General features: G+C 39.8%; 2 protein-coding genes across 2 annotated transcripts in view; both read left to right on the top strand.

Moving 5' to 3' along the window:
* The window catches only part of LOC121639986 (Fc receptor-like protein 5), a 907,115-nt gene that overhangs the window by 499,176 nt on the left and 390,672 nt on the right, over positions 1–17,267 (top strand). The window lies entirely within an intron of this gene.
* On the top strand, positions 3,866–15,454 carry LOC121640017 (vang-like protein 2). The gene is made up of 8 exons (XM_041985681.1): positions 3,866–3,998; positions 9,024–9,265; positions 10,567–10,690; positions 10,781–11,388; positions 12,647–12,783; positions 13,669–13,804; positions 14,215–14,461; positions 14,643–15,454. The coding sequence occupies exons 2-8, from the start codon at positions 9,195–9,197 to the stop codon at positions 14,898–14,900; spliced, it is 1,581 nt and encodes a 526-aa protein (XP_041841615.1). The 5' UTR covers positions 3,866–3,998; positions 9,024–9,194; the 3' UTR covers positions 14,901–15,454.

The raw sequence follows: 17,267 nt of genomic DNA, 5'->3' as shown, positions 1-17,267 counted from the left end.
ATGCTGAATAATTAATTCCACAATAGACCAAATTAAATGCAGAAATAGTTTAGTTCAGGAAAAGAGTCCATTTATAAAACAGTTTATCAATTTACTAAAATATATATTAGCAATGTATTTCTAAATCACTGTTTAACCCATAAGAGCCTGATTTGACATATTTGTTACAGTTTCTGAGACATTTAGCTTCAATTTATGGTTTAAACTTTGCTCAAAATCCTGTTGAGTACAACCTATTTGTCTCATGTTCCCTAACAGATACCCAGAAGCAGAAAACCACATATTTTTAAAATATCACATGGTAATAAATGGTAGATATCTCCCCTGAAAAATGTTTTTCTTTTTGGGTTGTTTTTTTTTTTTTTTTGTTTTTTTTTTTTAAAACATTTTGTTAAAGGGCCAAATAAAAACCTCATATGACAAAAACTGGACGTTTCTTACCATTTTTTTCATGGTTTGGGCCTTAAAGGGTTAAAATGACTCATGCGTTTTAGCTGGAGATTTAAGTGCGACTAAGAGAATAAATATGTCCTGTTTTTGCTTCATCACTGGCTTCCTGTTACATTAACAATTTAATTCATACTTCTTCTAGTAACTTAAAAGCCCTTAATGGCCTGGCATTATCCTATATAACCACACATCCATTTTTCCAATATCGCTGTTCTGTTAGTGGTTAAGTCCACTTACTTTTCAGGGTCCTCTCCTGTGGAACCAGCCACCAACTTGGGTTTTAAATGCTGGCATCCTCTGTGTTTTAAGACTAATCTGAAAGCGGCACTACGAGTCTCCAACCTTAAAACTCTGCTTCTGACTCGTTTTGATGGCATATTGACATCCATTATGTAAATTCCTGGAGCCGTCACTGGCCTGCAGCATGCACACATTTTACAACTTAATGTTCAGCCCGGAGCAGCACATCACAGCAGTGTTCTGCTTTACCACATCAAACACCAGCAACTAGATATCAACACACTAGTTGTTCTGGAGACGCTTCATGGCTGATTGAGCAAAGGAACAGAAAAGGACACTATTGTAGGACGAGAGGAAAAGAAAAAAGAGAATGGGACGGAACAAAAGATATGAGATTCAACATCAGACTGACTTTTACTGGTTGGGAAAAGCCAGGAGAAGAGACAGGATGCTGTTCGGATGCTAAGTTTTCCTTCTTTAGGGGACGTGTAATGAAAGTGGAGCCTTAAAACCTTAAAAGCTCTTGAAACTTGCACTTAATTAAATATTTGTTTGGCCGTGTTTTAATTCTCATATTTGTTTGAATATTTTAATTTATTTATTTTGAAATATTTTGAAATATTTGTAATTCTGCTTTTAGTGCTGTGAGCAATGTTTATATTTACTAAATGCTTTTATGTGATTGTTTTTAGCTTTAACAAAAACACATTCATACACCTGTGTTTGAAAGCTGCTATATAAATATGAAGGTGATATGAGGCTGATTTGATTTTGATTTGATGAAAATGAAAAGAAACAAAGAAAACTCTTTGTATGAGCTGGATTTTTGGTTTATAGTAAATTATACTACGGTCAGCTGCAACTGGAACAGAAATGTAAAAATCAGGGTCTGAGTGTTTAGATCAGAAACGCTGAAAATGAGTCAAGTTTATGATGACAGTAGTATAACCGGATAGTAGCCTTCAAAATAATGGCAAGAATTTAGTTTGCAATGTTTTTAGGCAAAATAAAAGTGGCAAATAGTGTGTTTTCGTCATATGGCAATATTGTGTTTGTTTGATTTTTTTATTAACATAATCCTGCCATTCACGTTTACAAATGCACACGTTACGTTATTACAAATGGATTATAGTAGTTTTAAACAAAGTGAAATACTTTAGCCGGCACAATCTGGTGTAAGAACTTGAACAAGCATGTTTGATAACTGAAACTGAATAAATCAGACATATTTTTTTCAGCTTGTATTCTGTCCAATAAAATGTTTGAATTGGTATTAAGAAATTTCCTCATATGTTATAAATGTCTTTGTTTCAATTAACTGTGGAATAATGACAACATTCAGACATGTCTTCATTTATTATATAATCAGTTTTTACAAAAAACATTAAAAAAATGTAAAATAAAAGCAGAATGCAATGATTGGTAAATATAAAAATATATATATTTTATTCCTAAGAGAACATAAACATAGTTAAAACTTAGAAATTTAACAACTTCATGGAAACTGTAAGCTCATTTTGAATTTAATGTCAACACGTCTAAAAAAAATAAAAAATGAACGGGGGGATGTTTACCATTGTGTAGCATCTCCTCTTCTTTTAACAAATGTCTGTAAACTGAGACCAGTTTCTGGAGTTTTAGGAGAGTAATATTGTAGTATTGTCCCATTTTGGTCTGATGCAGGATTCTAGCTGCTCAACAGTTCTGGACCTTCGTTGTCAGATTTTTAATTTCATAATCTAACAAACGTTTTCTGTTGACAGGTCTGGACTGCAGGCCGGCCAGTTCAGCACCCAGATATCTGAAGCCATGCTTATGATGGATGCAGTATGTGATTTGGCATTCTCTTGCTGAAATATGGAAGTCCTTCCTTGAAGAAGATGTTGTCTGGATGGAAGCAGATGTCTGCAACCTCTATTAACCTTTCAGCGCTGATGCCTCGCTGTAGGCACTGGGCCTAATGTAACACCATAACAAGCTGGATGCTCCCTCTCTTTAGTCTGCAGAACAAGACATTCATGGTTTATAAAGAGTTTCATTTCATCTTCTTTTTTTCTTTTTAACTGCAGTACTCTTTTGCCTTGTCCTATGCACATAGAGATTCCTTCTTATACTTGGATTGTACACTGTAGATGGTTGGATCTTGCAATTTTATGTTGAGGAACATTTTTCTGACATTATTCCACAGTTTTAGATGCAGTGTGTCTCAGATTGGTGAACCTCTGTCCATCCTTACATCTGAGAGGCTCTACCTCTCTGAAACACTCCTACTATATCTAATCATGTCACTGACTCGTCCTGTTGCCAATCACCTAGGTAGCTGTCTAATATAGGGATGAGTGGATTGATAGTCTGGAGTCAATACTTCGATATCACAGAGTCAAAAGATCGGATTCAATACTTTTATAAATATTGAGATACGATACTGCTGATACAAAATATGCCGTTTGTTGTCATTTTTGAGAGTTTTGGGCAATAAAATCGCCTCTCCAGCCCAGCCACAGAGTATTCCTCATGTGTCACATGAGCCTAGTGGTAGCCTATCAGATGCTACTCATAATTATCATTGTAATACTCATTATTATTATTGTTTAAAAACATTTTAAGTCCTGATGTTCTTGAGTCTATTTATGTTTTATATTTCTGTTGCAATAAAGATAATGCACACTGTACAATCATGATTTTCTTTTAACGGCCAGAAAGTATCGGTATTGATGAAAAAGTAACATAAACTAAATGGCCTCTATGGACAGGTGGCATGTTGGTATCGATCATCCCGGGTCAAATGCTCTTCCACTTGGTTTTTGTGCTGATAACGTCTCTAACGTGTTTAAAGATCGGTTCAAAAATTCAAAGTGAGCTAAAATTTCCCAAGAGATGATGAACGCTTTCAATATTATTTAGTTTATTTATCTGTTTTAGATGAAAATCCTTACCGGAAGCGGGGGTTGCCCTCGTTCCAGCTTGACCCTTCACGGCTCTCCGCTGGTGTAGGACGTTCAGAGACCCCCCTCCTCCTCAGCTCAGCGGGGCTCCGGCACACAGCAGATGCGCGGAGCCGGGATGAGGGGCATATCCTTACTTGTTGTGCGTCTTCGGGGTTTCCTTTGTATTTTTATTCACTGTCGGAAAACCAACTAAACACCCGCACGGAGCGCTCTGAAGTGGGTCTCCGGGTTTTAGTCTGAGTGCGCGTGGAAACGGATGAGAGAGAAGAAAGTGGAATTCTGAGAGTTTTGTTGGATGCGGTGCTGCTGCTAGCTGCTCTTTGTCCCGCGGGCTGCAGCTTTTTCCTCCTGGGCAGAAAGGTAAAAGCCATCCAGCAACTTTTATGGGTTTGTTTTGGTTGATAATATCCACGTTTCTGGTAAAAGTCGCGCCGGTTGTTGCGCCATTTTTTTCAGCCTCTTTAAAAATGTGTATACTTAAAATACAGAAACATTTCTGGTGGATTTTTCAACAAAACGCCAGCGTGCATACATGTGAACTAATTATGTGGGCTCTACTGGCGTGCACGCGCTGACCTGCGTTCACTACCTGGTGCTCGTGCGCACACTAATGACTCATCTCCGTTTGCGCCGCGAGCCTTGACGACTAGCCTATGCTACACATGGCGCATCAGATTGATTTCAGTGCGGTAACACGTTTTGGGGGCCGTGTTTGTTGTGTGAAGACCACTCTGATGCCACAGTTGGGTGTGTTTGCTTTGTCTCACGCGCCGTCTCGCTGTGTCTTCACGCGTGAAATCAAAGCGTTTTTAGTGCCACAGCAGACTTAATTTCGATCACAGGTTATCAGAATATTAATGACCTATTTATACATTTATTTTACTTAAACTTGTTGTTAGTTTAGAACCCGAGCCTTTAAAGGGACCTAAACAGAATTTTATGTGGTGGGGGTGCACCACCTCAGCACCACTGGTTCCCAACTAATCAAATCAAATCAAAACCATTTTATTTATAAAGTAGGCTTATTACTGGTGCTTAATCATTTACTACACTGGAAATTTAACACATCTATTTATTTTAATTATAGCTGGCTTACATCACACTTGTACGGTTTTTAACCTTACTGGGGTAACAAATTCTAAATGGTCTGGTATTTATCTGCACTTTTCAACTTGTCTTTGAAAGTAACAGAAATCATCAGCAGACATTTAAACAAGTTAACCAGTTTAATTAATGCAAAACTTATAACAAAATAGGGGTGTAAAAAATATACATCACCATCCATCCATCCATCCATTTTCTTTATAGATTTGCGTGTTAAAGCCAGCAGACCATCTTGCTTTCGCACTGCACGTGGCGTGTGTAACATCCAAGCTGAACATGAACCCCTCAGTAAATCAATCAGTGCTGAATTATTTCCATCAGCAGAGGCTTGTGAGAGATCAATGGGATCGACTGTCTTCTGACAGGGTGTGAGACACAGCTGGTTTTGTTTACATTCACCTCACAGCAAGAAAGAGTTAAACTTGTGAGAAACTCTGATTTTCTGCAGTCAGATGTGCTCTTTATGGGAATTCTGCAGGAATTCAGAGTTGCATTCAGAGTTGGTGCATTAGTGCATTACATTCAGCACAAATCATTGAATAATTAGCTCATGAACATTAAACCAATGCTGCTCTGAGTGAGTATGTAAAAGGAAGAAGAATAACACATGGCCACTGCTCCTGTAATCACTAATTAAATCACAACGAGCTGTTGGAGATAGTGAGTTATGTATCATGTTTAAACTCTTCCACATGCTCTGTGTTAACATTTAATAATCAATGAAAGGGGTCAAGTTAACTTTGCTCAAGCTGCAACAGCAGATATACAAATACTTTTCCATGCCACTATTGGGAATATGAGTTCTTAGGTTGTGGTTCTTTACATTTCTAATTTAAAGGGGAGGGGTCTGGTTGACATGATGTGACAGGACTGATGAGTCATTTTCACACAATGTAGGATAACTTTAAGGAGCACATATTGTCAAACACTATTCATGACCACTTTCTTAAATATTAGCAGTGTCTTAATTAGCTAATCATTTATTCTAATGTAGTATTTATTTATTAATACATAATGCATCATGTTTCTCAAAAATAATCAAAAACTGTTTTTTAACAAAAAAATATTCTCAGCATACTTTTGAAATTGAAATCAAATCAAGTTTCTAAGTTTGATTTTGTAAACACATCGAGTAAATGTAATCAAGTTAGTGCTTAAGATGGTGTATGCTGTGATTTGTTAGGGGTTTAAACAGTGTGCTTACCAGCTGGTCAATTCAAAGTCAGTTGTGTAAGCTGTCATCAAGTGTCGCGCCTGAACCCTCTTAGCCAGATCATCACAAAGAGGAATCTTAAGTGGAGCTGTCATCCACCACGTCCTCTGTGTGGATGACATGGATCCTTAAGCCAGGGCAGAGTGAGACATTGACTCAATGATCCTCCTCAGCAGGATATACAGCAGCAACATTGGGATGTCCTTGGGGCTACATGAATGCAGCCTGATGGTATCAAAGAGAGGCAACATAGCAGATATTCAGTACAGATACAAATACCTGTAGGTACCACAAGTAAATAATAACCATGAAGAGGTTACAAAGAAACCAGCTGTAACTAAGTACCTACAGTAAGTAAGGCAGGTTCTGAAGAATTAGTTTGATGGGAAGAACAAAGTCTGGGCCATCAACAGTGCAGTATGTCTATCAGATACTCAGCTGGCAAAAGAAGAGATAGAAATCACTGATAATAAGACAAATTTCTCTCAATGCATGGAAGGATTCATTGCAATTCCCGCACGCTGAGACTGTACACTCAGAGGACGGGCAGAGGCCATGGGCTCATGTAGCTGAAATCCAACGAGGGAGAGGAGAAAGAGGAGGAACTATTGTGGAATTAATAAGCACCTGCATGGCAACAGATTGAAGAAGTAGCTATCGAGAAGTTGTATTAATGGCTAAAATAAGCCTAGTCCAAAAGACAGCATAGGGCAGTGGTTTCCAGCCTGGGCTCTGGGACCCCCCAAGGGGGTCCCCCAAAGAGCACAGTGGGTCCCTGAGGATTTGAACATTAGAGCCATTGTGATTAATGTCCACAAATTGCCCCTATTTTAGTGAATAAAAGTAAGGCTGTATGTTGTTCATTTAAATTTGGCTTTATCAAAGGACAGGACGCAACCGGAAAACATTATTTATGGTGAGAATCTCACTTTTGAAGCCTAAAACCAGCATGGTTGCAGTACAGGGTGGAGCAGAGGGTCCATGGCAACTTAGTGTATGCATGAAGGGGGTCCCTGAGGAAAAAAGGTTGGGAGCCCCTGGCGTAGAGGACTAATCAGGGCCATGCGACAGTAGGCATTGAGTACAAAAGTAATAGAAGCTAGGGTCTACTATAGCAGACTGGTCCCCAGGTGCAGGCTGTGTAAAGAGGCCTCTGAGACAGTCCAGCATTTAGATGCAGGGTGTAAGGTGCAGGCAGGTAAGGCATACATGGAGCCCTAACCAACTGGACAATGCAGTGGTTGAGGAACAAATGAAAAAGGCAGTAGTGTTAGTCTTAACCTGTGATCACAAGCAACAACAACACAAAAAAAAGCAACAGGTTTGAAAAATCTCAAGGGGAGAAAAAGAAAGTTAAAAATATGAGGGAACTGAAGGCAGTAGTGATACTAGTGGTAATTGGAAAACTCTTCGCCATTATCGTGTAGATCCTTATCTTCAACCAGTGGCATGAGATAATCAGTATTCAGGAAGACCTTGATCTTTCAACATTCTCTCATTTCAGGATGCCAAATACTGGCTAGACCTGCATACAGGACACTTTCCCATCACATGCAGCCATGTCCTCCTCTGCTTGGTTAGCCAGGATAGTCCTAAGAGGTGACCGAGTAATGACCTGTACTGCTTCCTCATTTAGCGAAAATGAGACTGACTGTTGACGACTTGTTGGCTTATTTACTGTGGGGGAAAAACATACTTCTCTTTGAGCAGAGATCAACACACTGTTTTGAGCCAAAGTTATAGGCGAGGAAACTGGCAACCTGCTTAGATGAGCAGTTATATTGGCTTATCTAATTGTCATATTTGCCACCCTTTCTTTACATACCAAGCAGAGACCAGTTGCAGTTTAGTAACCTTATTATTTTTCACAACTAAGAGTGTTTTAATTTGCTCAACCAAAAAGGAGAACATTTTATTATAGATCCTTGCACCTGAAATGTTTACAGCCTTGAACACCTACTGCTTCCTTGAAAAATGTACCTCTGTAAAAGTCCTTGTGTGAATCACATGAAAACCCTTAGTGAGTGTCTAATATAGACAGTGGACAGTGGAGGTCACAGCACAGATAACAGAGCACGAGGACGTTCCTTATTAGATTAAACATCTGCTTGTTCTACAGCCAGCTGGTAATATACCTCAGAGAAAACAACGCAGCTCTTTCTCTGCTGACAAACAAAAGTGGAAAGCAGTAATGGGTTGGAAGCTTCAGGAAAAAGGGAGAAATATCTTTGAAATGAAGTCAGTATCACAGTCTGGTGAATGGATTGTCTGTTTTTGTCTTCTGAGGTGTGTGGTTGAGGGATGAGGGGAGGAGATGGGGTGCTTAGTTGATGTTCTGGTCACCATGACAACTGTCCCCCTCCTCCCTTGTCTTTTCTCACCCCTAAACTCCCATTCATGCCCATTGTAGTAGCTAAGCTTGGTTGCCCTGGGACACCACAGGGGTAAGTTGGGGAATGTGGTGACTGTGTGAGTGTATCACACATCAACTTGTGGCAAACGGTGCAAGAATTAGCGCAACATAATTAAGCAAAATTTTAAAGAAATATAAAGAAAAGGACAACAAACAAAATATACTGTTTATTTTGATGATGTAGCTCTGAACATTTCTTCTACAGCAGGGACATTTTAGGGCTGCTCTGATGTTTGGCCTCCACCACTACATCTCCCTCGCTGGAGACTTGGAGCCCAGAATAGAAGGTGGCAAGGTTGCCCCTCATTGGCTGAGAAAACACTCGGGGCCAAATCGCTTGAGGTTGCTCATAAAAACTCCCTCAAAGCGGAAGAAAGAGCTCAGCTAAGTCCTGTGCTGCAGACAGCACACATGCTTTCCCCCATCGCAGAGTGCCAACTTTTTAACAATGCTGTCTCTCTTCTTGGTGCCATTGCTTGGTATGTGTCCCTTCTGAGACGATTTCACTTGTCTCACATGACAAATTATCTTCTGCCTTCCTCTCCTCTCTCTGCTTTCTCATACGGTCCCTGCCCTTTTGCAAACATAACCATTTCCATAACTCATCTCTCACTTTGTCTTCCCCTCCTCCCCCCATCTTCCCTTCTTTTCCCAGGCCTTCAAAATAGATTCCCTCAGGAGTAAAGTGGACTTGCTGCGCCTTCCTCTGGCCCTTTCTACCAAGTCCATCAGTAGCCGCAAAAGCCAGTTGGGTACGGTCTGGGAGAAGGGCGGCGGCTCAGGGAAAGGAGTTGTGCTGAAACTCCGCCCACCGCCGGCCTCTGACATGGATAACGAGTCGACATACTCGAGCTACTCCTACAAATCGTCCCATTCGCGTAGTTCCCGCAAACACAGGTAAGTGAACGTTATCAAACCATCTGTTATTTATTTGCACTATTAATTGCTTAACCATTTAAGTCCAGTATGCAACATTTTGGGAGATGTATTGGCAGAAATGCAATGTAATATTAATGTTTTCATCAGTGTGTCACGTGAAAATGAAACTGCTTCCCTGGTAGGAGTTGTTTATATCTTCAGACGGCTCAGTTTCTACTCCAACTAATCGGGCATGTTGCATCAACAGTTGCTGAGGCAGGAAATACCAACAAACACTGGCTATACTTTTGGCTCTTTTGTGTCTATTTATTTATTTATTTACATTTTTACCATGTAGTTTCTCCTAAACTCATTTATGTAGAAAATAAGGTGGGATATTTTAGGTCTTTGCAATCTGAATCTTTACCACTAGATGTCATCAAATCCATAATTTTGCTCCATTAAATGTGCATCGTCCAAAACGAATGTAATACACTAAACATGGCAAGGTGCCACATATACTAAAAGACACTAAGGGCCCATTCTTCAGTGTGTAAATTAATGTTTAATTGGAAAAAAAATGGGCAAATTGGTGCTTTAGAACAGCTTGGTTGTCATCTCAACACATTCAGAAAGTTGACTCGGTTTAAGGTTCAACCGATCCATCCACTTGCCTTTGACCTCTGACATCAACAAAGCATTTTAGTCCAGGCAGCTGTGGCTCACTGGAGATTTTCTCTTTCTCAGACCATTCTCTGCAAACCCTAGTCAGTGTATAAAAATCCTAGTACATCAGTAGTTTCTGAAATACTTAGACCAGCCGGTTTGGCACCGACAACCGTGCTACATTCAATGTCACTTAAATCTTCTTCCTTCCTCATTCTGATGCTCCATTTGAACTTTAACAAATCATCTTGTCTGTGTCTACAAGCCAAATACATTAAGTTGCTGCCATGTGACTGATTTAGCTATTTGTGTTAACAAGCTACTGAACAAGTGTACTTAGTAAAGTCACTGATGAGTGTGTTATGTGGGACAAAAAAATGCTGATTCATTGCATACTTCTAAAATGAAAAATTAAGGAGTAACTTTATTTAGATGGCTGTTTTGTGATCTAATCTAAAAACATGGTTTAAATTAAGTTGGAACCAGTTTGATTTTTTGTATGTACGGTAAAAGTAACACATCTGCTTTTTGGTTTTTAATCAACAAATAGCCATCTGAAAATAGGTAAAAAATTTTCTTAAAGTCATTACCAGAAATTACATGTTTCCTGTGACATGTAGGATGAAACAGTTATTGTCTTCTGACTTGTAATTTTTTTATTCATGTTCCTTCAGAGAGAGAAGGGACAGGCATCGCTCAAAGAGTCGTGATTGTTCCATCCGTGGTGACAAATCGGTGGTCATCCAGGCTCCAGGGGAGCCACTGCTGGATGCAGAGTCCACGATAGCAGATGAGCGGGTCTGACATTCATTCTCTCATGCTTCTCATCATGCTCTTCTTGACATTAGCCTCACTGACTCCTGTGTCTCTGCTTTCATCTTTATTCAGGATGATAACTGGGGCGAGACCACCACAGTGGTCACCGGCACCTCTGTGGACAGCGTCTCCAACGAGGACCTGACACGGATCACCAAAGACTTGGAAGATTCCTCCCCTCTCGACTGCCGCCGTTACATCAGCCCCGTGCTGGGTGCTGTTTTGGGGCTCTTTTCACTCCTCACTCCTCTGGCCTTCTTGGTTCTGCCTCAGCTCCTGTGGCGGGACACGTTGGACCCTTGCGGAACGCCATGCGAAGGCCTTTACATTTCCATGGCCTTCAAGCTCCTGATCCTCTTTATCTCCACATGGGCGCTGTTTCTCCGCCCTCCTCGAGCCACTCTGCCGCGCTTCTATGTCTTCCGCTGTCTGCTGCTGGCACTGGTCTTTCTCTTCGTGGCGTCGTACTGGCTCTTCTACGGAGTGCGAGTGCTGGAGCCCAGAGAGACGGACTACAGGGGGATTGTGGGATACGCAGCATCTTTGGTGGATGCGCTTCTGTTCATTCAGTACTTGGCCCTGGTCCTACTGGAGGTCAGACACCTGCAGCCTGCCTTTTGTTTGAAGGTTGTCCGGACCACAGATGGAGTCAGTCGCTTCTATAACGTGGGATATCTCAGGTTAGTGTGTGGGGGAAAATCAGGAATGTGATTATTAAAAATTTGGCATTATCTTGGTGAGAGAATCTTATTTGGGGCATTTAGGTGCCTTTTACCAGCTGGGAACAAAATCCACCAATAACTCCTTTATTCCCCTTATTTAAGAAGATTCTGACTGTTTTCAAGCCTTACATTTAGAGGATGGTTACAGTTAAACTAGTCAAAATCAGCCATATTTATACCATTTTCACGTTAATGGTGAAGTGTTAAACTTTTAAATTCAAATACATCTACTTAAACCCACTAGTGTGTGTAGAAGCCAGGTTACCATCAGTGCTCTGAGGGGCTAAAACTGACCAAGTCTATAGAGGTGTGCTTCTATAGAGGAAATATGAGCTGAGGCCATTGTTATTGCCCTGTAGTCGGCATCAAGAGTGAAATTCAACAGTCACACCCAGGTGTCTTGTTCCCACTGGTCTTGAGCTGGAAACAGCTGGGACAGCTAAGCTAAGATCCAGTATCTGCTGCAGAGTCATCATCATGCAGATGGATGCTGATTCAAACATGTTGACGTTGCATTTAAGAGCCAAATATCAAAAAGTTCAATGTAAAAAATAAATTTAATCAGTCCACTGTCTTTGTTTTTATGCCGACATTAAGTGCTGTTGCTTATTTGAGCATTAGTAGATTATATTAGTGCTGCTGAGCTGGTTCGTGTCTGTTAATGATATCAACGAAACTTATTTGAAAGCTGAAAAGATACACTGACATTCACATTTATGTGGGTGTTGCTAGTTTAATTTTGGGTTGGTGATGAACTGAAACAACTGACCTTAGAGCAACTTTCCTTCATGTGATTGCAACTGCAATCACATGTAGGAAGCAAGGGAATTAATACTCCTACAGAACATAATGCTTTGTTTGTTTGTACCAAAGACATCAGCTAAATAATTTGTCTTTAAATTCACATAATTAAGTGCTTTTATTTATCTGACTTATGCAAGTTGAGCACTAAGAGACATGATTTTTGGTGTATTTCTTATAAAAAATGAAGCTACATTTATGCTGTATAATTATTTACCTGTGAAGCTTCATTTCTTTCTGTTTTGTAGAGCAGCAGACGTTTACTATCATTGGTGCCACTCAGAAGGAGAATAATTTAGTATTTCTGGTTCACCACTTCCTTCATGTGGGCATTAGCCTGTGTAACACGTGCTGAAGACAGCTCTGTGTTTTAGGTTAAAGGTTTAACTTTTCTTTCTCTTTTGGTGCATTGCAGTATCCAGCGGGCAGCCGTCTGGGTTCTGGACCAGTACTACAGTGACTTCCCCGTCTACAACCCTGCACTGCTTAACCTGCCCAAGTCCATCCTCACCAAGAGGTTGTCTGCCTTTAAAGTCTACAACCTGGAAGAAGGTGGCGCAGTTTGTCTCTTCTCTACATCACAGCGGTTTCCGTCACTAGTTAAAAAAGCACACATAGATGGTTAACTAGGAAATTACACCATTATAACAGAAAACTAATAGAAATGATGATGTACACTGCCTGTTTTTTAGACACACGTTCCCATAAAACTAATGGGAAAGTTTATGAGAATGGGAAGAATTTAATGTTGAGGAACTTTTTTTTTCTCCGCAATTTTTAGATGCAGTTTGTGGGAAACAGGTGAATCTCTGCCCATCTTTACATCTAAGAGGCTCTGCCTCTCAGAAATGAAGCAGGTCATGTGACTGGTTTGTGGCCAGTTAACCTAATAGGTTTTCAGATGTTTCTCCAGTTGTCTCTGATTTGTTCCAGTTTCTTTTCCAGCCTTTTATTGTTCCTGTTCCAACTTTTTTGTTGCCATCACATTGAAAATCAGCTAATATTTTCCATGAAATAGGAAAATGTTCCAGTTTCAGCATCTGAAATGTGTTGGGAATTAAATCCACTTTTCTGTTTTTATTGACATTCTATACAGTGTCCTAACTTTTTTGGAATGGGCTCATAGTTTAAAATACAATTTAATTAAGTAAAATTATACATCCATTTATTGTAATTGTGTCTACAGAGTAAATAACTCATTACTCTTCCTTCCGATTATCAAAGGTGTCAAACTCAGGTTCTCGATTCTGCAGGTTAATGTTGCTTCTCTTCTCCAACACCTTTTAATCAAATTCTTCTCAATAACCCATTAATTTCTTTCAGGTGTGTTGGAGTAGGGAAACAACAAAAACCTGCAGAATAGTGGCCTTTGAGCACAGGAGTTTGACACTTGTGGATTAGATGAATCAACCTAAACTTCAGTGTTTCTCTCCACAGAGAACAGCACAAACAACTCCACAGGACAGTCCAGAGCCATGATTGCAGCAGCCGCTCGGAGAAGAGACAACTCTCACAATGAGTATTACTACGAGGAAGCAGAGGTGGAGCGGAGGCTTCGCAAACGCAAAGCCAGGTAGGTGCAAACCCACACAGATGCAACCAAACTGTGCACATAAGAAAGTGTTGTCTATAACTGAGATCCTCCTTTTCTAATTATGTAAAGCAGGCATTTCTGTTCATGCAAAGAGATCACGGACAAGTTTGATATTTTATTTAAAACCAGAAATGTTGGTTGCAGAAATATAATTTATATGTAATAATTTATATGTTTTAAGAGCTAATTGAGGCAACAACAGTGGGCATGTCATACTTATCAGGCTGGAAGCAGCCCTTTGTTAATCAGGACAAAATGAATGGAAACTACGGAAACAGAAGCAGCTAGGACCAGCGTTGTGACTTTAGTGACCAAACACTTTGGTTTTAAAATCATTTGATTAAGCTCATTTAGATCCAGACCATTCATACTGTCTTGCATCTGCATAGGCTGGTGGTGGCCGTAGAAGAAGCCTTCACCCACATCAAGCGTCACCAGGATGAAGAATCAACTGCATCCTCTCCCAAACACCCCCGGGAGGTGATGGACCCCAGGGAGGCTGCTCAGGCCATCTTCGCCCCCATGGCCAGGGCCATGCAGAAGTACCTCCGTGCCACCAGGCAGCAGTCCTACCACACCATGGAGAGCATCATCAACCACCTCCAGTTCTGCATTACACACAACATGACCCCCAAGGTTAGGGACGGTTACTTAGCTGGAATTATTTCTATTAAATAATAGAATTAATTATCCCTTACCCTGTTTAACCAAAGCACAGCCTTGTTTTAAACTTCACCTTATCAGGTCATTATCTGGTTTAGACTTAATGAAAATGTTGCTCATTTCCTTAAATTACATTTTTTTTCTGTCTTTAAAGGCTTTCCTGGAGCGTTACCTCACCCCAGGCCCCACCCTCCAGTATCTGGACAACAACAGGGGGCGTCAGTGGACACTAGTAAGCGAGGAGCCAGTGACTGCGTCACTACGCCAAGGCCACGTCTTCTGCCTGAAGCGACTCGACTTCGCCCTGGTTATTACAGTAACACCCCTTCCTTTCCTACGCCTGGGCGAGGAGTTTATTGACCCCAAAAGCCACAAATTTGTCATGAAGCTTCAGTCAGAGACATCTGTGTAGGAGGAGGGAGGTGTTGAATCAAAGATACTAATCTTCTAAGGTGTCTTTTTATATACCTTTTTAGTATTGTGTTGTTATTTTAAATGATATTTTCTTTTTTTATGACTATAACACAGAACCGCTGAGCATAAATGGTTATAATATCACATATTCGTACAGAGAAGAGTGGGCTGAAGCCTTTTTCCTCTGTGATACTTGTGACAAAAGACAAGAAAAGGAAAGACGCTAGTGCTGAATGTTAACTTCTGATAATGCAACGCAGGCTTCCTCTTCCGTTCACAGCTGGCGCTGCTGCTTGTATTAATACTTTTGTAAGTTTTTCAATAGTTAAAACTGGTACTTCAATGCAAACACTGGATGCTTTTTGTAATTCATGCTTCATTTATATTTTCTATACAATTGAAATGAATATGTTCATGTTTGAAAAGTATGTTTGAACTTTTTTAATTCACTGTTGTGTTTCCCTTTGGGTAGATTCTCAGAAATGATCTTAGTTCCTTTTTTCAGCAATTTATTTCAGTTTTTTGGGCTTTTCTAAGCAGAGTCAAAAAACATTCAAACAGCTTTTAATGTCAAATGAGAGCAAAACTTCTGTATTTTCAATTCCTGTTGCAGCCAGTGAGACTCAGAAAGTTATCATTTCCACAAAAAAGTGTCATTCGAGACTAGACAGACTCAGCAGGCCGGAACACCTTTATAAACAGTTTCATACCCCGGATATAACACTTTTTAAATGTCCTCCTTTCTACCGTTCCTACATAAGTAAATTTTAATAATTATACACTTAGACTCATAACAAATACAACAAAGCACACAATAGGTTTGGTATACTTCAGGAAAATTGTAAAAGAAAACGTTGGTATAGGTTTTTATCTCTAGCTGTCCATCTACTTCTTTTTTACAGCTTAAATTCAGCAACAGCTTATTACTTTTTTTCTAAATAATAACAGTTGACTTAACTACAACAGCAGCTTAGTGAGTATCTAAACGCAGCACACAGCAAGTTAAAAGGTTGTTTTTGGGTAAAGAGAATTAGGTTATGGTTAGGGTAAAGGTGAGGAGTCTGTGAGATTTTCAAGAAGAATCTAGCTAGTAAGTGTAAATGGAGAGCGTGGTGAAGATCTGTGGTCTGCTCAGGAAACTGAGCCGAATTTGGTGCAACATCAGGGGAAGCACGCATTTCTGTGTGATTTCCAGCATGTAATGTCATGACAGACATCACATGTGACTCCCTGTCGGATCAGTCAGGAGAGTCCGGCAGTGTGTGGCCCTCTGCCACAGATCACCCATTACAACAGGAGAAGCAAACTTACATGTCTGTTTATGAATGAATATTTTTTACAGCGGAGCCTGACTGGATCAACCGGGTGTAGTCCAGAAAAGACCCAGAAGTCTGAAACACCCCAAAAGTTTGTATTATTTGTAGTGAATTTGATTAATTTCAGCTTAGTTTTTTTTTTTTTTTTTAACTGCAACACATCAAGAAAGCCTTGAGTGGGTGGGATGAAGTCAGGAAGTGAAACCGTAAGGTGCAACAGATCTAAAAAGGACTGTGTGATCACCTTTTAAGTGCTTTCACCAACCTACGACTGTTCATTTAATCTTCATACAAAAAAGTGAAGACATTTATGGTTGTTTAGTTATTTCGCTCCTTAAAAGAGAACTGTTGGTATTGTGTTGTAGTGTTATAAAGCCTGATTGGTCAGCTTTAAGAGGAGGTATAGCTTGTAAGGATCGTGACTTTTTTGGACTGAACTATACAGATAAATATGTGGGCAGTGTCCCCAAAAATGTGCCAACAACCCCTGCAATGTTTTCCTGTTGGTTTTTAATTTTGTTTTGAGTTGCTTGCTGGACTGGATGATTGCCCTGTCCCACAGTAATAAGGAAAGAACTACACATATTGGCAACTGTTACACTTCATTCATTTCACTAAAATGATTAAATTCTTGTGATTACCAGCAGGAGAACATTTCATCAATGTCTAATACAACACCAACTGGCATCATTACCATGAAAAAAAAAATCAAGTACAAATTCCCTTAATTTTTAAGTTTATTTTCTGGTGATAAACTCAGTGGTAAGTTTTTTAATACTATTTTTCCTGAAACTAAACTCCTAACATGTGCCTGAAGGATATTATCTTAATATTCAAGATTATTTAGTGCTGTGTTGTTTTTTTATGGTTTTGTGTGTGTGTGTGTGTGTGTGTGTGTGTGGTGGGTGGGAGCTGAGGTTAATAAATATATTTGTAATGAATCTGATGTTGTCATGAGTCATGTAATTTATTTTTGTTTCGCTGTAAGAAATTATAGGAAGTAATCATATGACAGAGTGCGTGACAGCATGAAGTGTCAAAACTTCAAT

Source organism: Melanotaenia boesemani, chromosome 5 (genome assembly GCF_017639745.1).
Source record: "Melanotaenia boesemani isolate fMelBoe1 chromosome 5, fMelBoe1.pri, whole genome shotgun sequence".
Lineage (NCBI taxonomy): Eukaryota > Metazoa > Chordata > Actinopteri > Atheriniformes > Melanotaeniidae > Melanotaenia > Melanotaenia boesemani.
The sequence above is the reverse complement of the archived record's forward strand: the minus strand, read 5'-3'. Positions and strand labels throughout refer to the sequence as shown.

Bases quoted from the DNA above. Each gene is read 5' to 3' on its own strand.
- LOC121640017 (XM_041985681.1), top strand. From the start codon at position 9,195: ATGGATAACGAGTCGACATACTCGAGCTACTCCTACAAATCGTCCCAT. The intron at 9,266-10,566 runs GTAAGTGAACGT...ATGTTCCTTCAG, and splicing joins CGTAGTTCCCGCAAACACAG to AGAGAGAAGGGACAGGCATC. The intron at 12,784-13,668 runs GTGGCGCAGTTT...TTCTCTCCACAG, and splicing joins AGTCTACAACCTGGAAGAAG to AGAACAGCACAAACAACTCC.